This window comes from Nyctibius grandis, chromosome 3 (genome assembly GCF_013368605.1).
Source record: "Nyctibius grandis isolate bNycGra1 chromosome 3, bNycGra1.pri, whole genome shotgun sequence".
Classification (NCBI taxonomy): domain Eukaryota; kingdom Metazoa; phylum Chordata; class Aves; order Nyctibiiformes; family Nyctibiidae; genus Nyctibius; species Nyctibius grandis.
Genome location: NC_090660.1, coordinates 53,307,995 through 53,332,137, shown reverse-complemented (window position 1 = coordinate 53,332,137; position 24,143 = coordinate 53,307,995). Strand labels below are relative to the sequence as shown.

The 24,143-nt window shown below is 39.3% G+C and overlaps 1 protein-coding gene and 1 long non-coding RNA gene across 3 annotated transcripts in view; one reads left to right on the top strand and one right to left on the bottom strand.

Moving 5' to 3' along the window:
* The window catches only part of GNAL (G protein subunit alpha L), a 198,719-nt gene that overhangs the window by 64,359 nt on the left and 110,217 nt on the right, over window positions 1-24,143 (top strand). The window contains exons 1-4 of one of the 2 annotated variants that reach the window (XM_068395776.1): window positions 4,459-5,138; window positions 5,462-5,534; window positions 6,387-6,441; window positions 6,626-6,745. In XM_068395776.1, coding sequence (XP_068251877.1) covers window positions 5,000-5,138; window positions 5,462-5,534; window positions 6,387-6,441; window positions 6,626-6,745 — 387 coding nt within the window. In that variant the 5' untranslated portion in view covers window positions 4,459-4,999. Of the gene's footprint in view, window positions 1-4,458; window positions 5,139-5,461; window positions 5,535-6,386; window positions 6,442-6,625; window positions 6,746-24,143 lie in introns of those variants that run through there. The other variant, XM_068395775.1, reaches the window with a different exon arrangement.
* Window positions 869-4,564, bottom strand: LOC137660777 (uncharacterized). The gene is made up of 4 exons (XR_011047777.1): window positions 4,497-4,564; window positions 3,112-3,207; window positions 1,755-1,841; window positions 869-922 (listed from the first exon to the last, which is right to left on the bottom strand). It is a non-coding gene; the product is annotated as an uncharacterized lncRNA (long non-coding RNA).

Genomic DNA, 24,143 nt, shown 5'->3' with positions numbered 1-24,143 from the left:
AGCTAATCTTCCCCTTCACAAATGCTTTCTCGGGGCAAAAGGCTATCGTCCTCATTTCTGTGGGCTGCTGCCTGCAGTTTTTTCTCTGGAAGACCTTTCTTTCTCTTCAGACCCTATTACCTTTATTCCATAGTCTTCCACCACATCACTTCACCTGCTTTCTCCCTTTCACTGCTTTGCCTGTGCCTCACAGAGATGGGGTGGGTTGTGGTTTGTGGGAGAGGAGCAGGCGAGGGGTAAGTTGGTTTGTCAGGTGAGTTACGTGGTGACAACTGCCAAGTAAAAGAGTACGGCATGGGAATGGGGACAGCAAACTGGGTCAGGGAGCCAGGGAACTACTCAGAGCATTGCCATGCCCCTCAGCATTGCCTGATCCTCTCCTGAATCAGTGAGTTTGTCCTTAATCGACAGACATGAAGTTGATTCGGGCTCAGGTCTGCAGTTACCCTGGAAATGCATGCCTCACCTTCTCTGGCATCTCTCCCATCCCGCTTCTTAAAACAGAAGAGCTCCTCTCGAAATTCTTTTAATGACTTTTTTGAGGTCATGGGTTTAAACACAAAAGGACAAAGGTTCGATTTTTTAGCATGACACTTACTTGTCTGCAAAGCACATGCTGTGTGTGTTCTAGACCCTTAGTATTTTTAGTACAGTCAGAGTCATAATTTTTGGTTTCTGGTTCCTGTGTTTTATAAAAATCCAAGTGTAGCATTCCAGGCAGTGTGTACTTTTGTGTTAATATTTGACATCTGCAGGGAGACAGACTTACCAAGAATTTATTACCTGAGAGAAAGAACTCTTTTTCTTTAATACCTATACAAATACAGATTTATTTTTCTCTTTTCAGACCGTGGTTTGACGATGAGGTGGAGTAAAAAACACAGGTACTAGTGAGTTGCGTATCCTGATGTGCAGCGATGGGCTACGTGAAAAAGAGAGGTCAGTGAGGAGAAGCAGGTCAGGTCACCACAGTGTCACCCAGATAGTGCAGTACCCATGCTTGAGAATGGTGACAGCAGACAGTTCACAGACCCCTGTGAAAGCTGAGGCAGGAAGAGTGGCAAGCAGGAAGAATCTCTTTTTCAGTTGCTTAGCTCCCCCCTAAGCTTTTGTTTACACCCGTCTTTCCATTTGCTTTTTTTTGAGAAACAGAACCAAAGCCACAGTAGAGGCTGTGTAAAGGGAAGATCATCGGCAAAGGGTCTGCAGGGTTTCTGTAGAGAAACTTTCTCCACCTCTACCTAAAGTTTGCACTAAAAAGCTCTGCATCAGTCCTGCTCTGGATTAGAGGGGCAAGGAGCAACCAGGTCTCTTGAGCTGAATCTGTAGGAGCTCCCCATTAATTCTCACTGGGTTTTTGTCCCTCTTTAGCTCAAATAGAATGAGCACGAGAAACAAGACTGTGACTTTATGGCAGGGGCGGCCACCCAGTATGGCTATTTCCCTGAACTTAGCTTCAGCTGGGTCATCAATTCTCTTCCATTCAAGAATGCAAACATGGCCTCACACAAGCAATTTGGGGTCCCCAATGTTCAGCCTTAGGCTCACAAACAATCCAACTTGAGTTGGGAACTCATGAAGGAAAGTAGGAAATAAAGGTCCCTTTGGTTTCCCTCCAGGAGGGACGTGGGCCAACACCAAGTTTGAGCACAAAGCAAGAGAAGATGAACCTTATTTTTGCACACACATACCCACTCAGTGTGTATTTATATTTTTATATATATGCATAGATAAATATATGTATGTATACGTACGTTGCCTGATCTGATGGGGCAGAAGCAATGTGAAGTACTTCATTTTCAGGAGGACCAGGAACTTGAGGAGGATGCCATGTTGGTTGCCTGGGAAGAGAGAAGAGCACAAAGAATATCCTTTCCCTTGCCCAGGATTTTTTGTTCATGTGTATAATTTGTACTAGTAGTCGGTTTGGTAAAGCAGCATTGCTGAAACCTTTTATAGAGGCAGGTTGGATTGTATTTGGGTTATGCTCACAGTGTGGGTTTATCTGTGTGCAGAGGAGACATACATGCATGTGATAGCTGTGATTTCTCTCTGGAAAAAAAAAAACCTGTTGTGTCCAAAGGGGCTGAAAGCTTCTCTTGTGTTTATTATTGCTTCTAGGATTTTGTTGTTTAGAATGTGTTGGGGAAAAGCACGTATTGGGAATGTATTTGGCAAAAGTAAAGGGAGGATTGGGAATATAATTACAGCCAAAAGTTCTTTCTGGGCACAGGTTGCTTGCGCGTGTCATTCTTGAACTGTGTGATCTTTTCTCAGGAGGAAGAGACCCAAAAGGGTCATGGGGTTTTTTCGAGGGGGAGAGAGGAAATGAGAAGCACTTTCCCTCTTTTGGAGAAAGGTAAAAGCAGGATATACCAGGATCCTGTCAAATCCTATTTATTGGCACTGAGCCTTTTCAAAGCTGGGAACAAATCTGCACCAAAAATCCCAACATTAGTACATGCCGAAAGAAAACTGCTGAGGAGAGGAGAGCAAGAAACTAGGCAGATTCAGCTCCTAGGACCGACGGAGACTAGCCAGATTTGAGACCTAGGTCCCAAACTGAGGTATTTACATAGGAAATAAATATGGCTATGCACATCTTGTGCATCATAAATTACAGCTTCTGACACCAAAGAACTATGAAAATCCAGAGCCAGTTAGTAATTTCTAGCCAAGCCTGTTCAGTTTTGAGCCCTCATAGGGCTACAGTAGAGAGCAAACATGACTGCTCTTTGTGAAAGCTGTTCATCGTGTGTCCCATGCCAGACAGCCTCCAAAAACAGCAGTCACCCTGAACTGTGCTTCCAAACCTGCCTGTGTCTGAGGAGGTTTTTGCCCCTCCAGACAGGAAAATGTAAACAGGGAAAAAGCAGTCTGTCCTAAAAAATGCAGTTCAGTAATGCCTGAAAATGCATATTTTGTCCTGGCAGGTCCTGTCGATTTTTTACGTGTAGTGTGTCTACCTCCCCCACTCCCCCCATGTCAGGAGGAAAATAAAACAGCTTCCAGACTCTAGATGAAGCAGTGCCATAAAAATACATATCTGGCAATTGAACTCAATTGTGTCTCCTGAAAACTCCACGTGCCCAACCACAGGTGAAGCAGTACCTGTTTCTCTTCTGGATCCTGCCCTTTTCACTGTCCTACAGTGTGCGCTCAAAGTAGACAGTACGAGTTCTTCTTCCTCGATCCAGCACTTCCCGCCTGAGTGAGAGAGGAATTGAAAAAAACTAAATCCTTCGGTTTGTAAAATCCAGTTTCTTTCTGCCTCATGCATCTCAAGACTTTTTAGATACAGTCATATTTTGTTTGATAGAAGTTGATGGCAAATTTCTCCTTTATTTTAGTCAGGACCAGGATTTTGCATACATAGCTGTCAAAATACTAATTTTTCATTAAACCATCTTTGAAAGTCTGGGGGAATAATAATATTTGGAGATAAAGGCTGAAAATATTTTGGGACTTCAGAGGTGGTGTGTTCATCCTTCTTTTAGTGCTCGTGTGCCTCAGTGAATCAGGGGTCACATTTGAGTAGCGCGGGTGGTTCCTACGCAGTGGAAGTTTAGGAAGAGCCAGATGCCGTACTGGTGCTTTTGCGCTGAGGTACCAGTTTGCGAGGTGAGAAGAGATCTGAAGCAAGTACAAATACCTGTAATGTTGTCTGGCTTAATGTTTCATTTCAGGACCTAAAATGGAGGTAAATCAAGTGACAGACATACGGTTTCTTGTGTTTCTTGTGGTGGTATTAGCAGGTATGTTAGCGTGTTCGGATTAAACAGTATGGCGGGCTATTGGGACAGATCGTTTTCTTGTTCAGCTGATACAGTTTGGAATATTGAAAGGAAAAAACTGCCTGTGTGCTGCTGTGACAACTTATGGGAAGGGACGTGTTGTTTATTAGCAAGTCAACGCATGGTGTTTGGGCGTATGTGTGCATTTTCTATAGGTGTACACACGTATGCCCCTTAGACTGTGGGTCTCTGCAGACCCTCGCTGCTCTCCCGGCCCCGGTGACACTGGCACGCTCCCGCCTCTTCTCCCTTAGGTCAGTCAGGATGGCAGCCATCACCTGTGGCAGCCTGGGATTTCAGACCCAGGAGTGCCGAACCTTGCTCTGGGAGCAGCCAGGCTCTTCCAGTACCGCCGAGGAATGCGGGGAAGGATCGGGGTCAAAGCCCCTCGACCCCCGGGTGCCGCAATCCCCTTCCCCCGCCGGAAGGCCGCAGCGCGGGGGGGGGAGGTGTGCGGGGCGGGCGGCTCGGCCCAGAGGCCGCAGGTCCCGCGGAGGCGAAGCCAGATCCAGGTTTTCGCGGCAGCAGCGCTGCCGGGGCGCGGGGACCGAGGCTGCCGTGCGCGGCGGCGCTGGGGCGCGGTGCGGGCCGGCGGGGGCGGCGGGGGGCGGCCCGGGGCGGGGGGCGGCGGGAGGCGCAGGCCCCGCGGAGCCCGCCTGGCCGCGGCCCCGCAGGATCCAGGTAGATCGGTCCGGCTTTTACCTTTCTCCTTCGGCTTCCCTGCGCGTCGGGCCGGTATCTGGGCTGTTTCCTGGTCTCGCAGAAAGAGGCAGTGCTGAGTTAGGGAGACAAAAATAGACCTTTACAGAGAAATATAGGGATTGTGTGCGCGGTGGGGAGGGAGGGAAGGAGAACGGCACCCGGCTGGTTTCCAGGAGGAGCCCTCCTCTCCCTCTCGTTGCATGTTAGGCATTTCTGCACAGATTTCTCCCCCCCACCCCCTCCCTGCCGGGGCACGGCTACCTCTGCCGCCTGCGCTCCGCATCGCTTCTGGGGAGCGAACAGACCCAACTCCGGTTCGATCAGAAAGCGGCTAGAGACCATTTTATGTGAGCGAGCCGGGGGGGAAGAAGAGAAGAGAAGAGAAACCGTCGCAGGGACACACGGATATAAAGACTTGTCTTGTGCCTCCCCCCTCCTCCCCTTCCCCTTGTACATACTACATCTGTAAGGCAAGGATTTGCCATCCATCCTAAGCGGCGGCTATGGGGTGTTTGGGCAACAGCAAAACGGAGGATCAGCGTATCGATGAGAAAGCGCAGCGAGAAGCCAACAAAAAAATAGAGAAGCAGTTGCAGAAAGAGAGGCTGGCTTATAAAGCGACACACCGCTTGCTCCTGCTGGGTAAGGGGGAAGGGGGCAGAGGAGGTGGGGGACGGGGGAGAGGAGGGGGCGTCTGCCCCGGCCCGCCGGGGAGGCAGCGGAGAGGGGAGATGGATGTTGGGTGCGCGTTAGGCATGGAAAATGCAGGCTGTTGTATTGAGCAATATGCGAGGCGTCCACAGACTGAGCTCAGCGCCTGAGCCACATGGATGCATACATACAGAAATGCTGCCGGAGGTGGGAGATGCTGTCGCGTCCGAAAAAAAAAAAAAAAACCCAACCCACCCCAAACCCCCCCCAGCCTGAGCCGCGTATCACAATGTTCTCCCTTCTTTCTCTTTTAGGGGCTGGTGAGTCAGGAAAAAGCACTATTGTGAAACAAATGCGAATCCTACATGTCAATGGATTTAATTCAGAGTAAGAATTACTGACACTTTGTGACTTATTTTTCGTTAGATGTTGGAAACAGGTTAACACAGCAGGCTAGGACATTTCCTCCTCTCCTGTGTTTTGGTGGCTTGACACTGCGTTTTGGGGGAGGGAAGGGAGGAAGGGGAGCGAGAATAAGGAAATTACTGCTATTGTATATGTGCATTTTCTCCTTCTGGCCCCTTTACTGTATTTTACACTGTTGCTACTGCAGCGCTTGACAGGCCCCTGTGTAGCAACAACATGGCGACTACTTTTTACATAGAAGCAAATAATAATAATATTGCATCTGTCTGTAATATAAAAATACATGTCAAGTCATATTCAGGATGACAGTGGCTGCTGTTTTTCCGGTATTGGGGTTAGTGTAAAACTGAAACTAATTTTGCACATTTGTTAGAAATCATTCTGTTTTCTGAGGCTACATCATTTTCCCTCTGAAGAACTCTTTGCCAGAAATTATTATTAATCTATAGTGTTAATTTTAGATATCTGTTGGCCTTCGACTACATGTTGTTAATTTAGAGCATGTTTACAGCATGCTGTAGAAATGAAAGAATGCCTTCCAGTTCCATCAGGGGAGGCTTTGCAGATGTGGCTATGATTGTGCGATTTTAAAAAAAAAAATAATGTCAGGGATGAATGTTCATTGCTGTTCCTACTATGCAAGAAAAGGGATGGGGGGAAAATGTATTTGTCTTTCTGTTCTTTTCAGTTAGTATGTGGTAGTGATTGAAGAGCAGATAAACAAGCGATCAGTGAAAAAAAAAATTAAATGCAGCTGACTGAACTGCTTTGGAAGAAAAAGTCAAAGTGTTTAATATTTCTGTTTTAATGCAGAGAAAAGAAACAGAAAATACTGGATATTCGGAAAAATGTTAAAGATGCGATTGTGGTAAGAACACACTTTATACTGTTCTTAAATGCTTGGGTGTACTGGAAAAGATAAGGATTGTGCTCTCCAAGATTGTGCTGAGAGAAATCCCATTTTGCTGATGCAGATTGGATTATCTTCTATTGATCCTTTATCCCGGACTTATCCAGATTAATGTGTTTGTTTTTGTTTTATCCAATTCTAGACTATAGTTTCAGCTATGAGCACTTTAATACCCCCAGTTCCATTGGCAAACCCAGAAAATCAATTTCGAATGGACTACATCAAGAGTATAGCTCCTCTTTCTGACTTTGACTATACACAGGTAAGAATAGAAACCACTGATTTATTCTGCTTCAAGGGGGAGCGCATTGCTTCACTTTGCTTTACTGAAATGTTGTTTACTTTTTGGAAGGTGGTCATGGGAAGAGCTTATGCCAACATAACCACTGGGTTAACTTTCTTACAAGACTGGAGTGGTTGCACCTGTTTTAGTGGTGCAAGGTTTTGTTGTTACTGATTTATTTGCTGCTGTTTCTAAATCCTTTTTCTGGATTTAGTTCTTTTCTTCAAAGTTTCTGCAGTAATTGCACATATTGACACTTCAAATAAGACTGTTGAAAGCTGGTTTCCTACGTAGAATTAGATGCAGGATGTCAGTCTGAGGAGTTACAGTCTACCTACAGAAACGGAAAAAAGGATAGAGTGGCCCCAGTGGTGTTTTCCATACTTATTGCACTTCAGAATGGAAACTCATGTAAACGGTGGTCAAGTAAGGTGGTTTGCTTCCTTATGTATTTATTGTAGTTGGTATGAGCAGTGGTTTACTTGTATGTGAATGTTGACATCTTTTGATATGGAATCATTAGAAAATTAAGGATTTCTGTATGGAGGCTACTCTTTTGTAGACAATGAGAGATCTATTTCGGATTAACTTGCATAGGCATCTTATGTTTGATTATTTGTATCTTTTTATGTTATTATTTATAGGAACATGCATGGAATGTTTTATGCAGAACATGAAAGCAAGCGCGTAGACATTCTGAATATTATAAGGAATTTTATTTTTGCAGTAGCACAATTTTTAATTTGCCTTAAAATTATATCAAGAGCAATTTGTTATGGATACAATAAGGACTAAAAAAATCCTCATTTTTGGCTAAATGGTTGCAAGTTATTCATGCTATCAATATTACCAAAGAAGCCATTTACAATAGAGTGTCTTTAGGTTATTATAGCTTCAGGGTGGAAGGGGGAGAAGGGGAAGAGTTGTTTCTTTATTATATGACTCATATTCTCTGGTGTGTGGTTTTGCCTCTGGTAAACCTACCACTTTCAAGGTTCAAGATAAAAAAAAAAATCAGACATCTTGTACAGTTAAAATTTAAAACAGAATGCAGATGTTAAGAAAACGACTGCAAGGTACACCCACATATTGCATAATTCCTCAATTGTTAGATGTAAGTTAGTGAAAATGAGAAACTCTTTTTAGAAATGGAATGCGAATTTGACATGAAATATTTGTCTTAGGCAGGTATTACAGTTCTGAGACATTTGTTGCTCATTTTAGCCTTCTTTTTTTTTCTGCTTGAATTTTGATTCTTGTTTGGGTGAAATAAATTGTGGCATATATCCTTTGCAATTCTCTATAGTACATCTGTTTTCCTGAGTTGCTGGGGTAAAAGAAAACTAAAGTGGACTTTCCATAGGGCTAGAGATATTTATTTATTTATATTATTGTTTACAAAATTTCTCCTTTTTCACAGAAGCTGACTATATCTGGTCCAGTTTGACTCACTGTTTCCTATCTTATAGAGGGAAAAAACTTACTCTTCTTGGAGGGGAAAAAGAATAGGGCCTAGTGGACTGTGAAACAAGTAATAATTCATTTGAAATGTTGATTCAAAGTCCTTTTTGGTTTAAAATAAAAAATAATAACTGTTTTTTAATGAAGTGGGATTTCTGCTAATACTATCACATTATTTGAAACAGTGTCAAATAATAGTCCTAATTTAAAAAAAAAATTGTTACAAGCTTAAAAAAAGAAGAAAAATCTACTGCTGGTTTAGCAGTAAATATATTTTATGTGTCACTTCCATCTATTCCCTCCTGTTTTCTTCTGTGCTCAATTCATAGGTTTAATATTTGTAAAATGTATCATCTGGCTAGATACTTTTATTTTATTTTATTTTATTTTTGTTGGTTTAGTATGTTGTTTCTCTCGAGGATGATGTGTGAGGAAGAGAGATTGAAAAAAAATGTGCTATTATGCTTCAGGGCTTGATTCTACTTCAGTTTAAGTCAGTGGTAACTTAAAGTAAAATTACGTTTCCAGCTGAAATAACTTTTGACCCATTTAGTATTTTTGGGTAAGGACAAATATAAAAATAAATACTTTGATAGTAATCAGTTACGCATCCTTTACGAAGCATTACTGATTCTCTAATTAATAGCTGATGTATGGAATAAGGCCTTCTGAGCCAGAGAAACCAATACAGAATTTAGTAGTAGATGTTCAGGACTTGCGGTTCTGTCATCCATACTTAAAAATAGTTGTAAAGAAAAAAATGCTGACTTAGGCAGTGCCTAGGTGTTGCCTCTGGGGTAAATTTTGGCACATTCTAAAATGCAACAAAGGTTACCCTTCTTCCTTTGAATGAGGGAAGAGGCAATTTTAGGGTTTTTTACAGTAAGGATGATAGTGATGTTAAAGACATAGCCCTTAGTGTTGCAATATGAATTACAGATGTGTTATTTTTTGGATGATGTTAGCCCTGTAATCTTTGTTGTAAAAATCGATGTATTTTAGTTGAAGATGCATTTCAAATACATTGCATGCAAAATGTGGGAAAATGACTGCACTGTATCATGAGTCTTTAAAGACAGATCCCTGATGAAATGCAAAAACTTCACTGATGGCACAATATGGCCAACACTCATGATTTAATTTATATATATTTGTGGCATATTGGGTATACTTGGACATGCATTCTTAAATTGCATACAAATTAACTAATATGCATGTAATTGTGAAAATGGTCCTTTAAAATAAGTGGATTTGAAAATACTGATTTCCTGTGGGTGAAATTGTACCCTAATTGCAATTTATTACTGAAATTCAAAGAACTTGAGTAAGGATGGGATACCCATTTAGACTCAGATATGTATTTTGGTTTTTTGTTTGTCTGGTTTTTTAATTACATAGATCTCTTCAAAATGTAAGCAGAACATCTTACTCAGTAGTGATACAAATTTTTAAATCAAATTATTTTCTCTTTGCAGCCTTTTAACGTTCCTTTAAGAGTCTGTGGAGTGCCCCTCAATAGTTTTACTTACTTTAAAAAAATTATTCTTTAATTTGGTTTAGTTGTGGTACCTTGGTGATTTATCTAGTTGATATAAAACAAAATCAAAGGTTTCTTGAATTCTTTTGTAATGTTTGTGTTGCCTTTCATTACTTCTATTGAAAGACACTACAAATTTAAAAAAAAAAAATTCCTGGATGACTGATGCAGTCTAATTCTATAAATCCTAAGATTTAAGGCTAGAGTTTTTACAAACTTAATAAATGTGAATAAAGCAAGTGTCCACTGTAGTTTCTTCCTTGAAGTCGTGAAAGGAATCAAGACAAATTTTCATCTGATGACTAGTTTAGGCATTATCTTAGCTCCATATTCCAGGGTGGAATCAGCAGAAGGGCTTTAAAACTGAAATGGAAGCACGCACAGTGTATCAGAAAGGATTTTTTATTATTTTTGGCAAAGTGTTGATTGATATTTGCTAAAGGTAACAGGAATTGACCTGCACCATTTTTAATCCTTTATTGATGGGGATTTATTTTGTCCTTTGTGAATCAGAGAGAGCATATTAAAGGCCTATTATGCTGGTAGCTGTGGAAAAACATGGTGTATTATGTAAGCATGTGTTTACTCAAGTTCAGTTGTCTTTATTAAAGCGTTTGAATTTTGCGGGTACTACAAAGCTGCTCGGTGCATAATTCCTTTACCATTTGTTTTCCTCAAAAATGTAGTCAAATTAAGTTGCTTGTCATAATGTATGTCTTGGATGAAGCTCATCCGTTATGTGTAGGTACATAGCAGGTAGTCAATTAGCTACCACCAAACTGTGTAGTCGAGTGTTTGGCTATACAAACGAGTTACCAGTGAACATGAATAATTTGCTTAATAGAGAATATGTAAACACTTCACACAGGTTTTGGGGAGCGGGGAGAGTTTTCAAAAGATTCGTTTTCCTTTGCTAAGAATGTTTTAGAGTGTTTTGCTGAACCTTCATAAAACAGTGAATTGTGCAAATGTAGTCCCTTGTGCTGATTTAGAATGTGAGTTTTTAAAATAATTTTTAAAGCTATTTTATCAATCAGGCAAGCTCTTTAATTTAGCTTTTAAAAGTGAAATGTTAATGTCGGCATTGACAGGGAAACTGCTTCAGATTAATCTGGTCTGTGGTTTGCTCTACATTTTCGGGTATTGCAGTTTGAGTTCAATTTGATGACTTTAATTTTCCTCCACATTTTCTTCTTAAAAATCAGGACTTTGTATTCGTAATGTAAAGACACAAGAAAGAAGCAAAAATATTTTTGGTCAGAATTTGAAGTTACGTAGACTTTCATTAGGCATTTCAAATTTTTATTATACCTGGTATTCACATTTGAACTCGTGTTGATGCCTGATGATGGCTGGTTTTCATAGTGTGCTTGAAGCAACAGGAAATCTTGCTCAAGTGAAGTGTATTGCTGGGCTGTAGAAAAATCTTTATCCTGAATAAATACTTAAATAAAAGATTAAAAGCATGATAAATATGGTTCATACATGGTTAAACTTGCTTGGGTTGTGCAGTTAATGCTGTGACTTTAATATCCTATTTGACCACAACATGTTTAAGTTTCCCTGTAATACGTACTTGATGTAGCCCAAAGGAGTTACAAAATAGCATCATCTTACATTTTTTGATTTTCATATAACTTGCAGTATTTCCATGTTTCTCAGAAGTGTGAAAATATACTGTGTTTTACATGAAAATAGCTTAAAAGAAAAGAGAGAATATGGTGAATATTGCCACTCCAATGGCTTCACTTGATTTTTCTTTCTATCTAGATTTTTACTTTAGGGCTTTGTTTACCATTTTGGGTAGAATGAACAGCCACAAGCTTTTATAATTACCTGTGGTCGTGATATTAAAAGTTACTAAGGTGTCAAGTCAAAATTAACTTTTGAAAATCAATTAGACTTTTAAAAATTAAATCACTTGCCTTCTTTGTGGTCTAAGATGCACACTGGTAGTTCTTCATTTGTTCTTATTTCACAAATGCGGAAAGGATCTGGGAAGGCCAGATAATGATTAAATTGTATAGGTCCAACAACATTATTACTACCCTGAATTAATAACAATTGAAAAACTAATAAAGGCAGCTGTCAGAGAAGGACAGCTGAAAATGCTAGCGAATGCTAATGTAGTTGTTTGGCAACTCTTTAGGTCTTCACACAAAGGTTAAATTGTCAAGAGAATGGTATTGAAAAGTAGTGGATATTGGGGAGAAGTAGCAATTAGGTAACAGATGAAGTTTCTTTGTTGTGATAGCACTTGTTTTTATGCTGTACACTATTAATTAACAGCAGATACTGAAGCTGAACTCTTTTCATGTTAAGAGCAGATTCTGCTGATGCCCAGCGATACCCTTCCTTCCGTTTGAAATACCTGTTTGCATATAGATGTAGCGTAAGCATGTCTGGTTTTCATTAAATCAACAAGCTGAGTCCCTAATATTCTGATTAGTCAATGTTAAAGTAAAACATATATGAGATCGAGAATATTCTTCAATGTTATGTTGTTCTTACTGTTATTCTCTGTAAGCATTAAGTTTACTGTTGATGGAACAGTCGATCCAGTAGTGCTTTCAGATATAATCAGTTGTTGTGTTAACTGTGTAGTTCAAAAATGTCAAACTAGAACTGGGATCGTACTACAAACAAGTATAGGGCAATTCTGGGGAAAAAGAAAAGAAAAAGAAGAAAACCAAAAACCAAATCAACAAACCCCCAAAACCCCAAAGTTATCAAATTGATAATATATACTGGAACTGTAAAAGTATAAAATACTACCATGGTTTTCTTTAATTCCTTTATTTTAATTCTTTAATAAATATTCTGATTCTACTGAAAACACAACTGGGGCTTAAAATTGGAGTGGTTTGTGTAAAGCAGAGCTCTTCTGTGAGGCTCAGGATTTCTCACTTAAAATACACAGTTTGTGTTTGGGGAGTGCTTGCTTTAGGATGAAGGAATTCCTTGTGTTCAAGCATGAAAATAAAGTAAGGTTTTTGGTTTAGTAAAACACTACTCAGTTTAATAAAAGTGTAACAACTTATTTCTTCCTTCCCTTGTTCCAAACTCACTGAACCACAACTGTTAACAGTTTATACCGATGATAAGTAAATAATTAAATTTGTGTCCCAGGAAAGGAGCTTGGGGACCTACTTAGGCCCCCAACAATTAACAGTAGAAATACTGAGATTGGGAGCCATAGGAAATCCCGTACTTAATCACAAATGATCCACAGTTAAGAAATAAAAGATGTATTCAGAAAAAAAAGAAAAGAAACAGGTATTAAATTCCGTGTTTGTGTTTAGGTCTTTCTATCTCAATATTTTTAAGAACAGATTCAGCTTTGAAATATACAGAAAAAGTCCACTTTTCCCACATGTATTTGCCTTTTTTAGAATATATTTTACATTGTATATATTATACAATGTAAAATAATGAATTTCAGTTTGAAAAGAGAATTATTTGGAAAGTCTTATGAACAGTGCTGCTTATGAATCGAGTGGAGTGTTACATTCAATATTACATCATCATGGTAACACCAAAGTAAATGTTTGCTATCTTATATTGTGAATCTGATTTCCCAGATAGTAGGGTGGTATTCACACTTTATCTGTCTTTTTTTTGCTACAATTTTAGCTGAAAACTTCGTGTACTTCTGTTGCACTTTACAAGGATAAAAATATTTTTTACATCTAAAATTTGGATATTTTGATTTGATGGCAATGGGAAGACTAATAACTTGAATTATCATTTTAAGTAGGAGTGACTGATTTTCCTCACGGAACCAAAAATGTATTACAGGATCATTTATGAGCTCTAGAATATTTTTTTCGTCAGGTATTTTTCAGTGGACACCCTGATTTTAAATTAAAGAAAGGCAGAAGCAATAGGTTAAAGCCCGTACTGTCATTATCTTTGTACTGGCCACAGGTCTGTGAAGCACATTGATTTATTTTAAACTTTGGTTGCTTTGCGGGGCTGCTGTTTTCTATGCCTTTGCAACTCATGGCTGCTGCTAAGGTATCTTCTGAAAGCGATTCTGCGATGTGCAGGTGGCAGCAGTCCTTCTCCATCCCAGGCAGTAAGATTCAGGAAAACAGCTGAAGGAATAGTGTTGGTCACTAGGCTGGTGCCCGACGGAGGTGTAGTAGTCTGGCCAGAATAATAAACTGATTCTGATTCCCAGTCTTCCTTCAAGGAAGAAACTGGAAAGAAATTCTTGCAGTTTTTAACACCTAGGTTGAGTTGCGTTAAAATCTCTAGAAGATTTAATTACAAATTAGTATGTAGTTTATTAAGACTTAACATGCACTTAAAAATGCTTGCAAGAACTTTGCTTGTTTGTTCCCTCATGTGTAAATCAAACTGAATTATAATAAAAGTAAATGTAAATACATGCAAAGGGTAACCACGCTCTTAATGAAGACACACTGTCCAATTAGTCTGAGGATGATGACATTTCAGACTTTTACAAGTGGCAGTTTTCAGAGGAAAGGTAGTGAAATATTTAATGAATTGTCATTATTTATAAGCTATTAAAACAGATTTTCCATCACAGCCAGAGAAAAGGTAAACATAGCACAGTATGTTTCACAATTGTCCTCATTATCAATTAATTATTTTAATCTCTTAAGCCAAATATAGCAGGTTGATGTACTGCTTTTGCTATTTTTGAGTGCTCTGTAAAAGTAATGTGTTTACCAGTCAGGGAGAATCTTTTTTTGACTTCAGTGGCCATGATAAAAATGTACAGATCGGGGATAATCATTATATGTATGTATATTGTCACTGAAGCCAGCGGAGACCTGTGGAACAGAGGGTATCACCTGCTCAGATAATAATAGTGTCATTATTTAGAGTCCCAAAGAAGTGAGCGTTCATCTGCGCAACAGCCACGAGCTGCATCCCCTTTCTTCAGCATGTGATGAGATTTTAAGTTCAGTTTCTGTAACAGTATTGAGCGTTGCCAGCTTAGACCTTTGCTTTTTTTTTTCGGTCACATCCATGGCTTCATCCATTGCTTGTACTTACTGTCAACAGTGGATTATCTTTTTTAATGTCAATGAAGTCTGCATTAACAGACGGGATATTTTGTTTGCAGAAGGTAGCAACCTGAGCTGAGGAATAGAGAAAAAAAAAGCTAAACGGTGTGAACAGAAGACTGTATGTATACCTTGCATATAGTGAAGTAAGTTGAAAACCAAAAAGTATTACGAACAATTTTTTTCCCCGAGTATCTAAGCAGCTCTTTACAAAAACTGTAAATAGGACTCTAAAGCAAATGAAAGCAAGAACAAGGCACATTTGCAGTTAACTGCTAGAAGTTTCCATAAAATGTTTATGGTTTTATTCTGCCACCTATTTAATTGATTTGCTTTTCTGTGGTTAAAGAGGTCCGATGCAAGTGTTGTAGTCAAGATCCAGGACCTTTTCTTTAAAAGGAGTCAGGAGGAGAATGTAATTTGTGCAACACGGTTTTAAGTTTATATTGTCTTTTACTTTGGAAACTCTTGCAATAATTTCTTGGAACAGAGCTACCTCTGGTTGTAAGCACGCCAGCTATCACTTGAAGCATGCAGATTATGGTTTCTTGCTTTAAATCAGATTAATTTTGGTTGGTTTAAAGTGCACTCTTGTAATTAATCTATAAGTATTTGTTTTAAAAACCTATGCTGGATGTTTGAAAGGATATTTATCCTTAGGCAAGAAGAATATTGGAATTTTTGTCTGTTGTGTGTGACGTTAGAGATGAACTTTGCCTTTTAAATCTTTTAAAAAGTAAACGTTTTCTGACCACTTCTGCCAATTCATTCCATTTGAGTTTCTTGTTGCTGTCAGTAGGACTTAAACATATTTTAATGCAAATAATTATCCCACTGTTTTGAACTGTGAAATTGTTTAGCAAGATGAAACAGGCTAAAGATATGCAAGCCCTCTTGTCTCTGTTAATTTGGTGAATGCTTTTTGATCACGTCCACCCTCACTTCCAGAGGATGTTAAGTGACAGAGCTGTGCAGATCATTCTTTTCTTAACATACACCCACATACTTTCTTTCATAGGAGCTAAATAATATCAAATTTAAGAACTGTCAGGTAGGAAAACAAGAAAAGGCGAAGAATGGTTAAGTAAAATAGGGGAAAGTGTATCCTCACTTCCCTCTATACAGACAACTACCCCTTGCGCTGCAGACCTGCAGCTGGACCAATGGAATAGCAGCAGGACCTGGTTGTCAGCCAGCTACAGAGTGCCTTTTGGTGCAGGGTGCGTGCCTTGGGGGAGTTCACAACCACAGGCAAAAAAGAAAAGGCAGAGGAAAAATGTAAATGAAAAAGACTACGCAATGAATATAAGGTCACTTCTGTTTTTGTCATTGGATAGAGGAAGAGGTCAGGTATCTCCACTTGCTGCTGAAACCATGTCATTAATTATCAGATTCCCAGCAGGTATCGCAGAAGAGTGAGCTTCCATGGCAGGATCTGTAGCCTTCAGTCCTTTGAGTGAGAATGTTCTTTCTGCAGGCAGGTGTCCTCTAACTTCGCTTTAGCTTCTTCTTCCATCTCAGGATGTCAGTGTTGCCTGTTCCTTTTGGGAAGAGCAGACTTACTTATTTAGGATAACATACTTTTAATTGAACAGTAGAGTTTTATTTTTCCACACCTAGAATTACCATTTCTGATCATTGTTGTTATCTCCTGAATTTCTTTCTAGATTTTAACAACAGCAAACTAAACATGCTGACTAACAGCATGAAGGTATATTATGGACCAAAAAGAATAATTAGTCAGGGAATACATAAGTCAAAAAACTTAATTAAAAAATAATTGTATGGATTAAAAATCACGTCAGTAGAGGAAGATGGCTCTTGACGTTTCTGAGAGCCAGCCATTCAACTTGCAGAGGATTTTCATTGTGTTTTGAAGAAATAAGAGATTAAATTTGATCCTTGGCCTTCAGTTCTACACAGCGGGTTTTGACTCTTCTCACTGATGAATGAAAGCCTGGCAAGAAGTATAATGTTCCATAAATACAGAAGTCATCCTAAACAACTATATTCCCTAGAGTCTAATCTTGCAAAGGCTTAAATGTGTGGATATATGTGGACCTAAATGCACTGCTAATGTACTGCTAGCACAGCATTCATGCAGCTGAGCTTCCGGTTATGCAGTGATATTAATATAAAAATCACAAAGACTTGCAATTGAAAAACAAAACAAGCGAATCATTTCTCCCTGATAAGTTTATATTTGGGAGGTCATTGAGCACTTTTATGGATTTTCTTGGGGGTGGGAAAAGTTGTGTAGGTTAGAGATTGGCACAAAACTTGAAATAAGCAAAATCTTTTTCAGATAAGTGACAGTTCTCTGGATGCTATTAAGCTGTGAACAGTAGGTCTTTTCAATAATCACTCTGATTCATTTTCATATTATGGGTTTTTTTTAATAATAATATCTTTAAAAGGCTTGCTGAACAGTAGGCTGCACCAGCATAACTTTCTATGCAGAAGGAAAGGCTTCACATGCAGAGTCTTAGATAATTTACCTTAAATTGATTTGCACAGCTCAATAAAACCATAAGAAAACCGTGCCAGCTCAGATCACGGGTTCTTTTAGCACCAGATCTCACCTCTGACCATGGCTGATAGTGAAACTGGAAAAAGAGTTTGAGAATGAGGCAAGCACTTAGTAATCTTTCCCACATTGATTGTCCTGGTGTCCACAGAATTATGGCTGAGGTTTGGTTTTTTTTTTGACTGGGAGAGGTATTTCTGTATTTAATAACTTCAGTGGATTTTTCTTCCAGGGGTTCTTTTCTTTTTTCTTCCCCCTCCAACCTGTGTGAACTTTCAGTTATGGCAGTGAGTTCTGCAGTTTAAGTATGTGTTGTATGAGGAAGTACCACTTGATTGATCTTTCTTTTTTTTTTCCCCAAGCCTACTACCCTGATTTGTCTGTTAAGAAATATTTCATCTTTTCCACATTGCCCTTCTCATTGCGTATCCTGTCCCTTCAAATATTTATCTTTCTGCTTAGAGTCTGTTTAACTGGTTCTCTCACAGGGCTTGTTCCATATCTTTGCTCACTCTTGTTGCCCTTCCATGTATCTTCTAGCTTTACTAGCCCCTGTTTGCAATGAGAGACCAGAACTGCTCACAATATTCAAGGTGTAGGTACATTGCGGATTTATACCGTAGCTTTATGTTTTCTTTTTCATTCTCTACTCTTTTTCTAATGATTTCTAATATTCTTTGCTTTTTTTTGGACAGTGAGTTGGTATCTATAGAATTATAGTAGATTATTTTATAATTCCAAGAGAACTTGGAACACAGTTGCAGGTAAGAGGAATATGCGTGAAGGTCTCTGTACCAACATTAGCAGAACCCAAAGGGTACTATTAATGACAATTATCCTTATTCTCCTCTGGTAATTTCAGATCTGTCATACATTTTGACTAGTTTGTTAAAAAAATGCGTTGCATTCCATTTTTTATTCTTTCATGTGTAACGACATGTCTTCTCATTTGCTGCCATGTATCCCTTACGAAAAAACATTTTTTAGATTATCTACCATGACTAATATTTTCTTCTGTGCAGCAGGAGAACACACTTTATTTTTGTTCTTAAAATGGAAAAGAAATTGGTCTTCAGCCTGATTTTGGAGAGGCAATGTTTACAGTACCACGAAGGACATTTGTGCTTTCAAATCTGCTCATCGTTCCTTAATCGTTCGTTATGGTTTGCCTGATTTAGCAGAAAAGAAGACCATTGTTTGGAACCCTTCTCATTAGAGAAATAAAATGTTTAAAAATACCAAAATGCCACTTTTTTTTTCCTTGCAGTTCCTAGTGCTGTGTGTCACTTAGAGAAAATGTTTTGAACTTTTTGATCTCCCTTGGGGAAACGCTGCAAGTAGCAGAATTTTGTTATTTTTATGTCAATTTAGGTCTTACGTGATTCAGCACTTGTGGTTTGTGGGAAAAAGAGTTGTAGATCATGATTAAAGGAGCAAAAATAGTAAGGAGTGGCTACTAGTGAAGGCATCTTTTTACTGTTAAAGTATTTTCTGGATTGGCTTTCCTTCATTTTTAAACCTCTGCCTCTGTTCCTCATATTTTCTCTGTCAGTTGTGACCAGTACACTTCAAAGAGAATAGTTCCGTTCTGTTTCACTTTTCAGCTTTGTAAACACTATGAAGAATTAAGAAAAAGTTGCTATAGGATCTTGACAATACTAAATCTGTACATTTAAGTCTGTCAAACATGGTTGTCTCCAACAGGCCAACCAGTCATCCCTTTCTGGCAGCCTCTCAGGAATAAACAGAAAGTCTCTAGGGAAGGGAATGGAAGAGGATACAGGATGCAAAAAAACTGCTTGTAGTGCAGGAAAAAATCGTTGTTGTAATGGACCACAAACAATGAGTTAACTCATTCTGGGATGCCTTAACAAGGCTGTTGTACAAAAAGACATGAAGTGATTATGCCATTTTCTTTGGCAGTGGTGAGTCCTCAGCTAGGGTATTGTGTCTAGTTTTGGGAACTGAACTTAAAAAAGAAGTATACAAATGGAATCCAGAGGAAAGCATCAAGAGTAAGAGGAGACTAAGAAAACTGGGTCTGTTTACTCTTGAAAAGAGAACACTCCCAGTTGAAGGGGAAAGGGAGACGAATACAATTTTTAGTATTTAAAAAGCTGTAATTACATATTCTTGTACCTGTCTTTTCAGAGAGAGGAAATGAACTTGAGGAGAGGAGAAAATTCCTCTCCTTTGTGTTGTATGGTAGTCCACATGTTCGGGATTTTCTACAACAGTGAGTTTAAGGATCACAATCTCGCAAATACACCGAGATACAACTGCCCAGTTTCAGGCTTTTAAGGCTTTATTTTCAGTGACATGAATCATCTCATGCTCACATTAAAAACTTCTGAAAATCTGGAAGACTTTGGAAGATACAAGGTCCTGTCAGTTGGTCTTTCACATTTGCCACTCTTCTTTCTGTTTGCAAAGGTCCTATGGGTATGTTGGTTGAAAGCCCCTGGGACTTCTTTTCCAAAACTAAAGCTTCTGTAATCATGTCTTGAACTAATCTAGAGACTTCATTAGTTATCTGCCTGACTTGTCATGGCCTTATTGTGTAAACAGACATGATAATTTCTCTTCAATAGTGCAAATGTTCATCCAGGGTGCTATTCAGACAGTGTAGCAGACTATAATATAGAGTATGCAAAACTATCTTGTGCTTCCACGTATTGGTTGTTTTAAAGCTAAATCCTGGCAAGATGAGGATTATTCTGTTCTTCTGGTGGAGAATTATCCACATCTCCTAATCAGACAGGTCCTAACATTTTCTTTCCTAAAATCAGAAATGGCTGGAGGAAGTAATGCTGTCATGAGTGTTATCTCTAAAGGCTCAAAGGAGCGAAGAGCATGCCTTCAGGTGCTTTCAATTAAAAGCAGCAAGCAGGAGTTTTTGTTTTCATACATGTGTGCACTGTTGTACATATATGCATTTAAGTATAAGACTTTTCCTATTTCTGTACAGGGTTCTAATCCATTGAAGAACTAGGACATTTGGTGGCTAGCGGTGGGGTGAAAAATCCAGTTCATAGGCTGGTAGCTGTAGGCCCTCAAGCACGTGGAAATGAAAAGGTGATTTGAAGAATAAAACAAGTTTATCTCAAGTTTGTGGCATTAGAGGGAAAGTTCTCCAGGTGAAGCGTAGCAGGTGAGTAGCTTTGAAGTGTTGGTGACAGCTCCCAGCTATCGCAGCAAGGAAGTACATGTGTGAGTCCTGTGGCAAGTGCTATCACTTGGCAGTCTGCAGGCTTTTTAGAGATGCGTGTTGTGCTTTTGTCTTCATAAGAGAGGGTGAGAGGAGAGTTATGGCAAAGCTGGTGGTTTTGCTAGTGAGAGGTTTAAAGAACTATGGACACAGATCATAGGAAATCAGGTTTCATTAGTTCTTTTGCTCATGATAGCAAATTCTGTAGAAAGGAGAAGCAACTCCCATTTCCTTGTCCTGTTAGGGATAGGCCCTACTTTCCTAGTGGAGTGGATTTAAGGGGAAAAAATGTTGAAATGCATCTTGCAGTGTTGTTGATTTAAAGGATGATCACACTGAAAGGCGTATCTCTTTTCTTGGTTCTGTAATCATTAGGAGCGGTGTGCTTATTATATTATTATAAGTACAGCCAGATGGCTATGCTAATTCCTGATCCACGCTTACACGATAGATGTAAACATGCTGTATACCTAAATTTTAGAGTTTTGAATCCTGGGGGAAATAGAGATTAAAAGAATGCAGTAAATCAAAGTTATCTTTTAATTTTCTTTTTCCATTTCCTAAATACAAACAACAACAAAAAAAACCCTTACAGACAGTACAATTAGGTGGTTATTTTTTGTAAGAACTTATTGCTTTGTGTGCTTCCAGACACCAAGAGGGAAATTTAAAACAAAATGTGTATTAATCAGTTTATGAAGGGCTGGCCTATGGAATTTGAGGATGTAATCAGGAGAAAATCCTGACTCTGACAGTCAGCTTGACTGCTGGGGAAATTCCAGGCATTTGCTTCTAGGAAGAGAGCTGGTTTGCTCTGAGCTCTCTTTGTTTGCTGTACTTGTGGACTGGCTGAGTTGGGTCAGTGCATACTATTTCTGGGCAGGTTTTCCCAGTGTTGTTAAGGTGGGGTTCTTGTTGGGTCCTCATGAGTGGGTTTCAAAACTGGAGGGTATTTTACTGGCCGACTGACATTCTAGTTCATTTACTTTTTTGAGATGCTTACGCGCATATCATACTTCTTTCTTCTCCCTGTATCAATTATTTTTCTCCCCAGGTTTTATATTTTAAGCAAGTCATCAGTCTTTGAATCACATTACTGCTCTAAGAATGCATGTTACAGAGTGCTTACTGTGTAGTTTCATGTGGGTGTGTTCCAGCAGCGCTGCCAGGCTAAGCCATCGTCCTCCTCTTCCTCCAACCCTCCCCTGTCACTATCCACTCTGCTTCCCCATTTTTATGCCTGCACTGTGCCCTCAGCTGTGTCCTGGTAAAGCTGTTTGTTTGGCCTGACCAAATGAGATGGAGGGAGAGGTTATTTTTAGTGTGGATCATTTCCGTGGTTTTAACTGAGGGCGGGTGACACAAAATGGGGAAGAAGAAAGCGGAGATGGGAACAAGCAGTAGGACATAATGGGAAGGTGATGGCTATCTAAACAAGCAGGCTTACTTCCTCCACCTCTGTATCTACAGTCACAAATTATGGTCAGACCAAAAGCCACTGGAAATCTGTGTGTTAGAAGAAACCCAGTGCAGTGTGTTGGTTTTGCTTCTTCTGATGTGAAGTCTGACATTTCTTGCAGAGGTTAGGTGGTATAAGAACAAGCCTGTTTTGCTCATCCTTGCCCTTTTGGATGACTAAACACAGCTACGTTCACTGCAGTTATTCCTAAACTTAACTTTGTGGACTGGAGCTTTAAGGCTGAGTCTGATGAGTTTCAAAAGCAATCAACTCACGTGCACTCCAGTACACAAGACTTCATCGCTGTTTGAGTCTCATGGAACAAGAACTCTTCTCTGTTGGCTTTGTTGCGTAACTGCAAGCCACTTCCGCTCTATTACTATCTTATCTTTACTGAAAACATGATAGGTAGGCATGCAAAAAACCCATGAGTGGTCATTTGTCCACAAAAGACATGGCAGGGGAGGGTACCTATAGGTATATATGTTTAAATTCTGTTTACATGTTCCCAGGGTATTGGATGAGCCAGTGTAATAGTGTTCCTGTGGATGTAAAGTAAGACTGGAGCATTGTTCCAGTGCATGGCACATCAGCAACAGTATGTAGAATTGAAGCTATTTTATAAAGTTTGCATGGCCTTCGGGGGGCATGGGATGAGTTCACAAAATGGAAGTCAGCTGAGGGCTCCTGAGTATGTAGAAACCCTGTTTGGCTCAAGTTCTTGAGAAGAAGTCTTGGAAGACTGTCTGGGGAGGAGTGGTGTTACATATGCTTGTCCTGTCCTTGCCCATCTCTTGTTGGGCATCCACTGTTGGAAAAAGGGTAGTGGGCTAGACAGACCTCTGGTGTCACCCTGCACAAGCCTTCTTAAGTTAAGATTTAAGATCTCATTTCCAGAAGGGATTGCTTTCCGACATATCCCAATCTGCACTATGCTGGTTCGTTTTTAAATAGATTAACTAAAAAGAAAAAATAAATCATAGATGTTGTTCAGGTGAAAGTTTTGCCTTATGTGCCAGTATGATTCCCCTATTAGTCATTATTTAATTTTTCCAGTTGCGCCATAACAAGTGTGAGAGAGCACATTGCCTTTCTTACTGGAATGCATGATGGTTTTCTTTCTGTAAGCTAGATGCTTCTACAAAAAGAGAATCGTCAACCCATTTCTATCAGCTGGTCCTTGTATAAGCTGTTACCTGATAATATGAGAGAGCGTATGGCTGCCTAGAGGGGAAATTGCTCTCAATAAGAGTTTCAAAGAGAGTAAGGCCGTTTTACACCTACTCAGCAGTGAAACTCCTGAAGTTTCACTAGCTATGAGATGCTGTCGGAGAGACACGTTTGTGACTAACGTGTACCTTTAAAAAGCCTGAGTGTCAATTCAGAATTTAGCTAAGCTAAATTGTGTTGTTTAGGAGACAAACCGAGAGCAAATATGATATGCTCTGATGTTTTGTCTTCATAAAGTCCAGTGAAGCCTTTCGGTTGAACTTTTCAACTCCTGCTAAAAATGTTAAAATATGACCTCTCGTATCTACACCCGTATTAGCTCAAGCATTAAATGATTTCATATCTTTTCTCGTGGAGGAAAAAAGGAGAGGAAGAAGTAAAACCTCCTTCTTGCATTTCAGCCTGGATTTATGTAACGTGAAAAAATGGAATAAGAAAATATCCATCTTTACAAAAATACAGACACCATCTTAGCTGAATACTTGAATAACAAGTACTGTGTGGAGGCAAGCTGAACACTTCTCTATATCTAGCAGTATTCATAATTTGTTTTAAATTGTATTACTGCCATTCTTTACTTTAGTTTCCATGTTCATCTCTGCAATCTGAATGTTCTGTTGTCACAAGGAAAACGTCCCAGTGATGTTTCCTGAGACACAGGGAAAGGAAGTTCACTTTTTTTTTGTTATGTGACGTAAAATACTGGCATGAGCATGTTTGTCACCAGGTTTGTTAAAAAAAAAAATTCAAGCATCTTTAGACTAGAATAAAATTACCCTCTATCTGTGTCTAAACACAAATTATCTAAAATATAAATATACAAAAATATATTCAAAACTGGTGCAATGATATATCAATAGGAGCCAATATTGGTGCTTTATTCTTCAAAATAAGTACCCAAAAAAAGAATTCACAT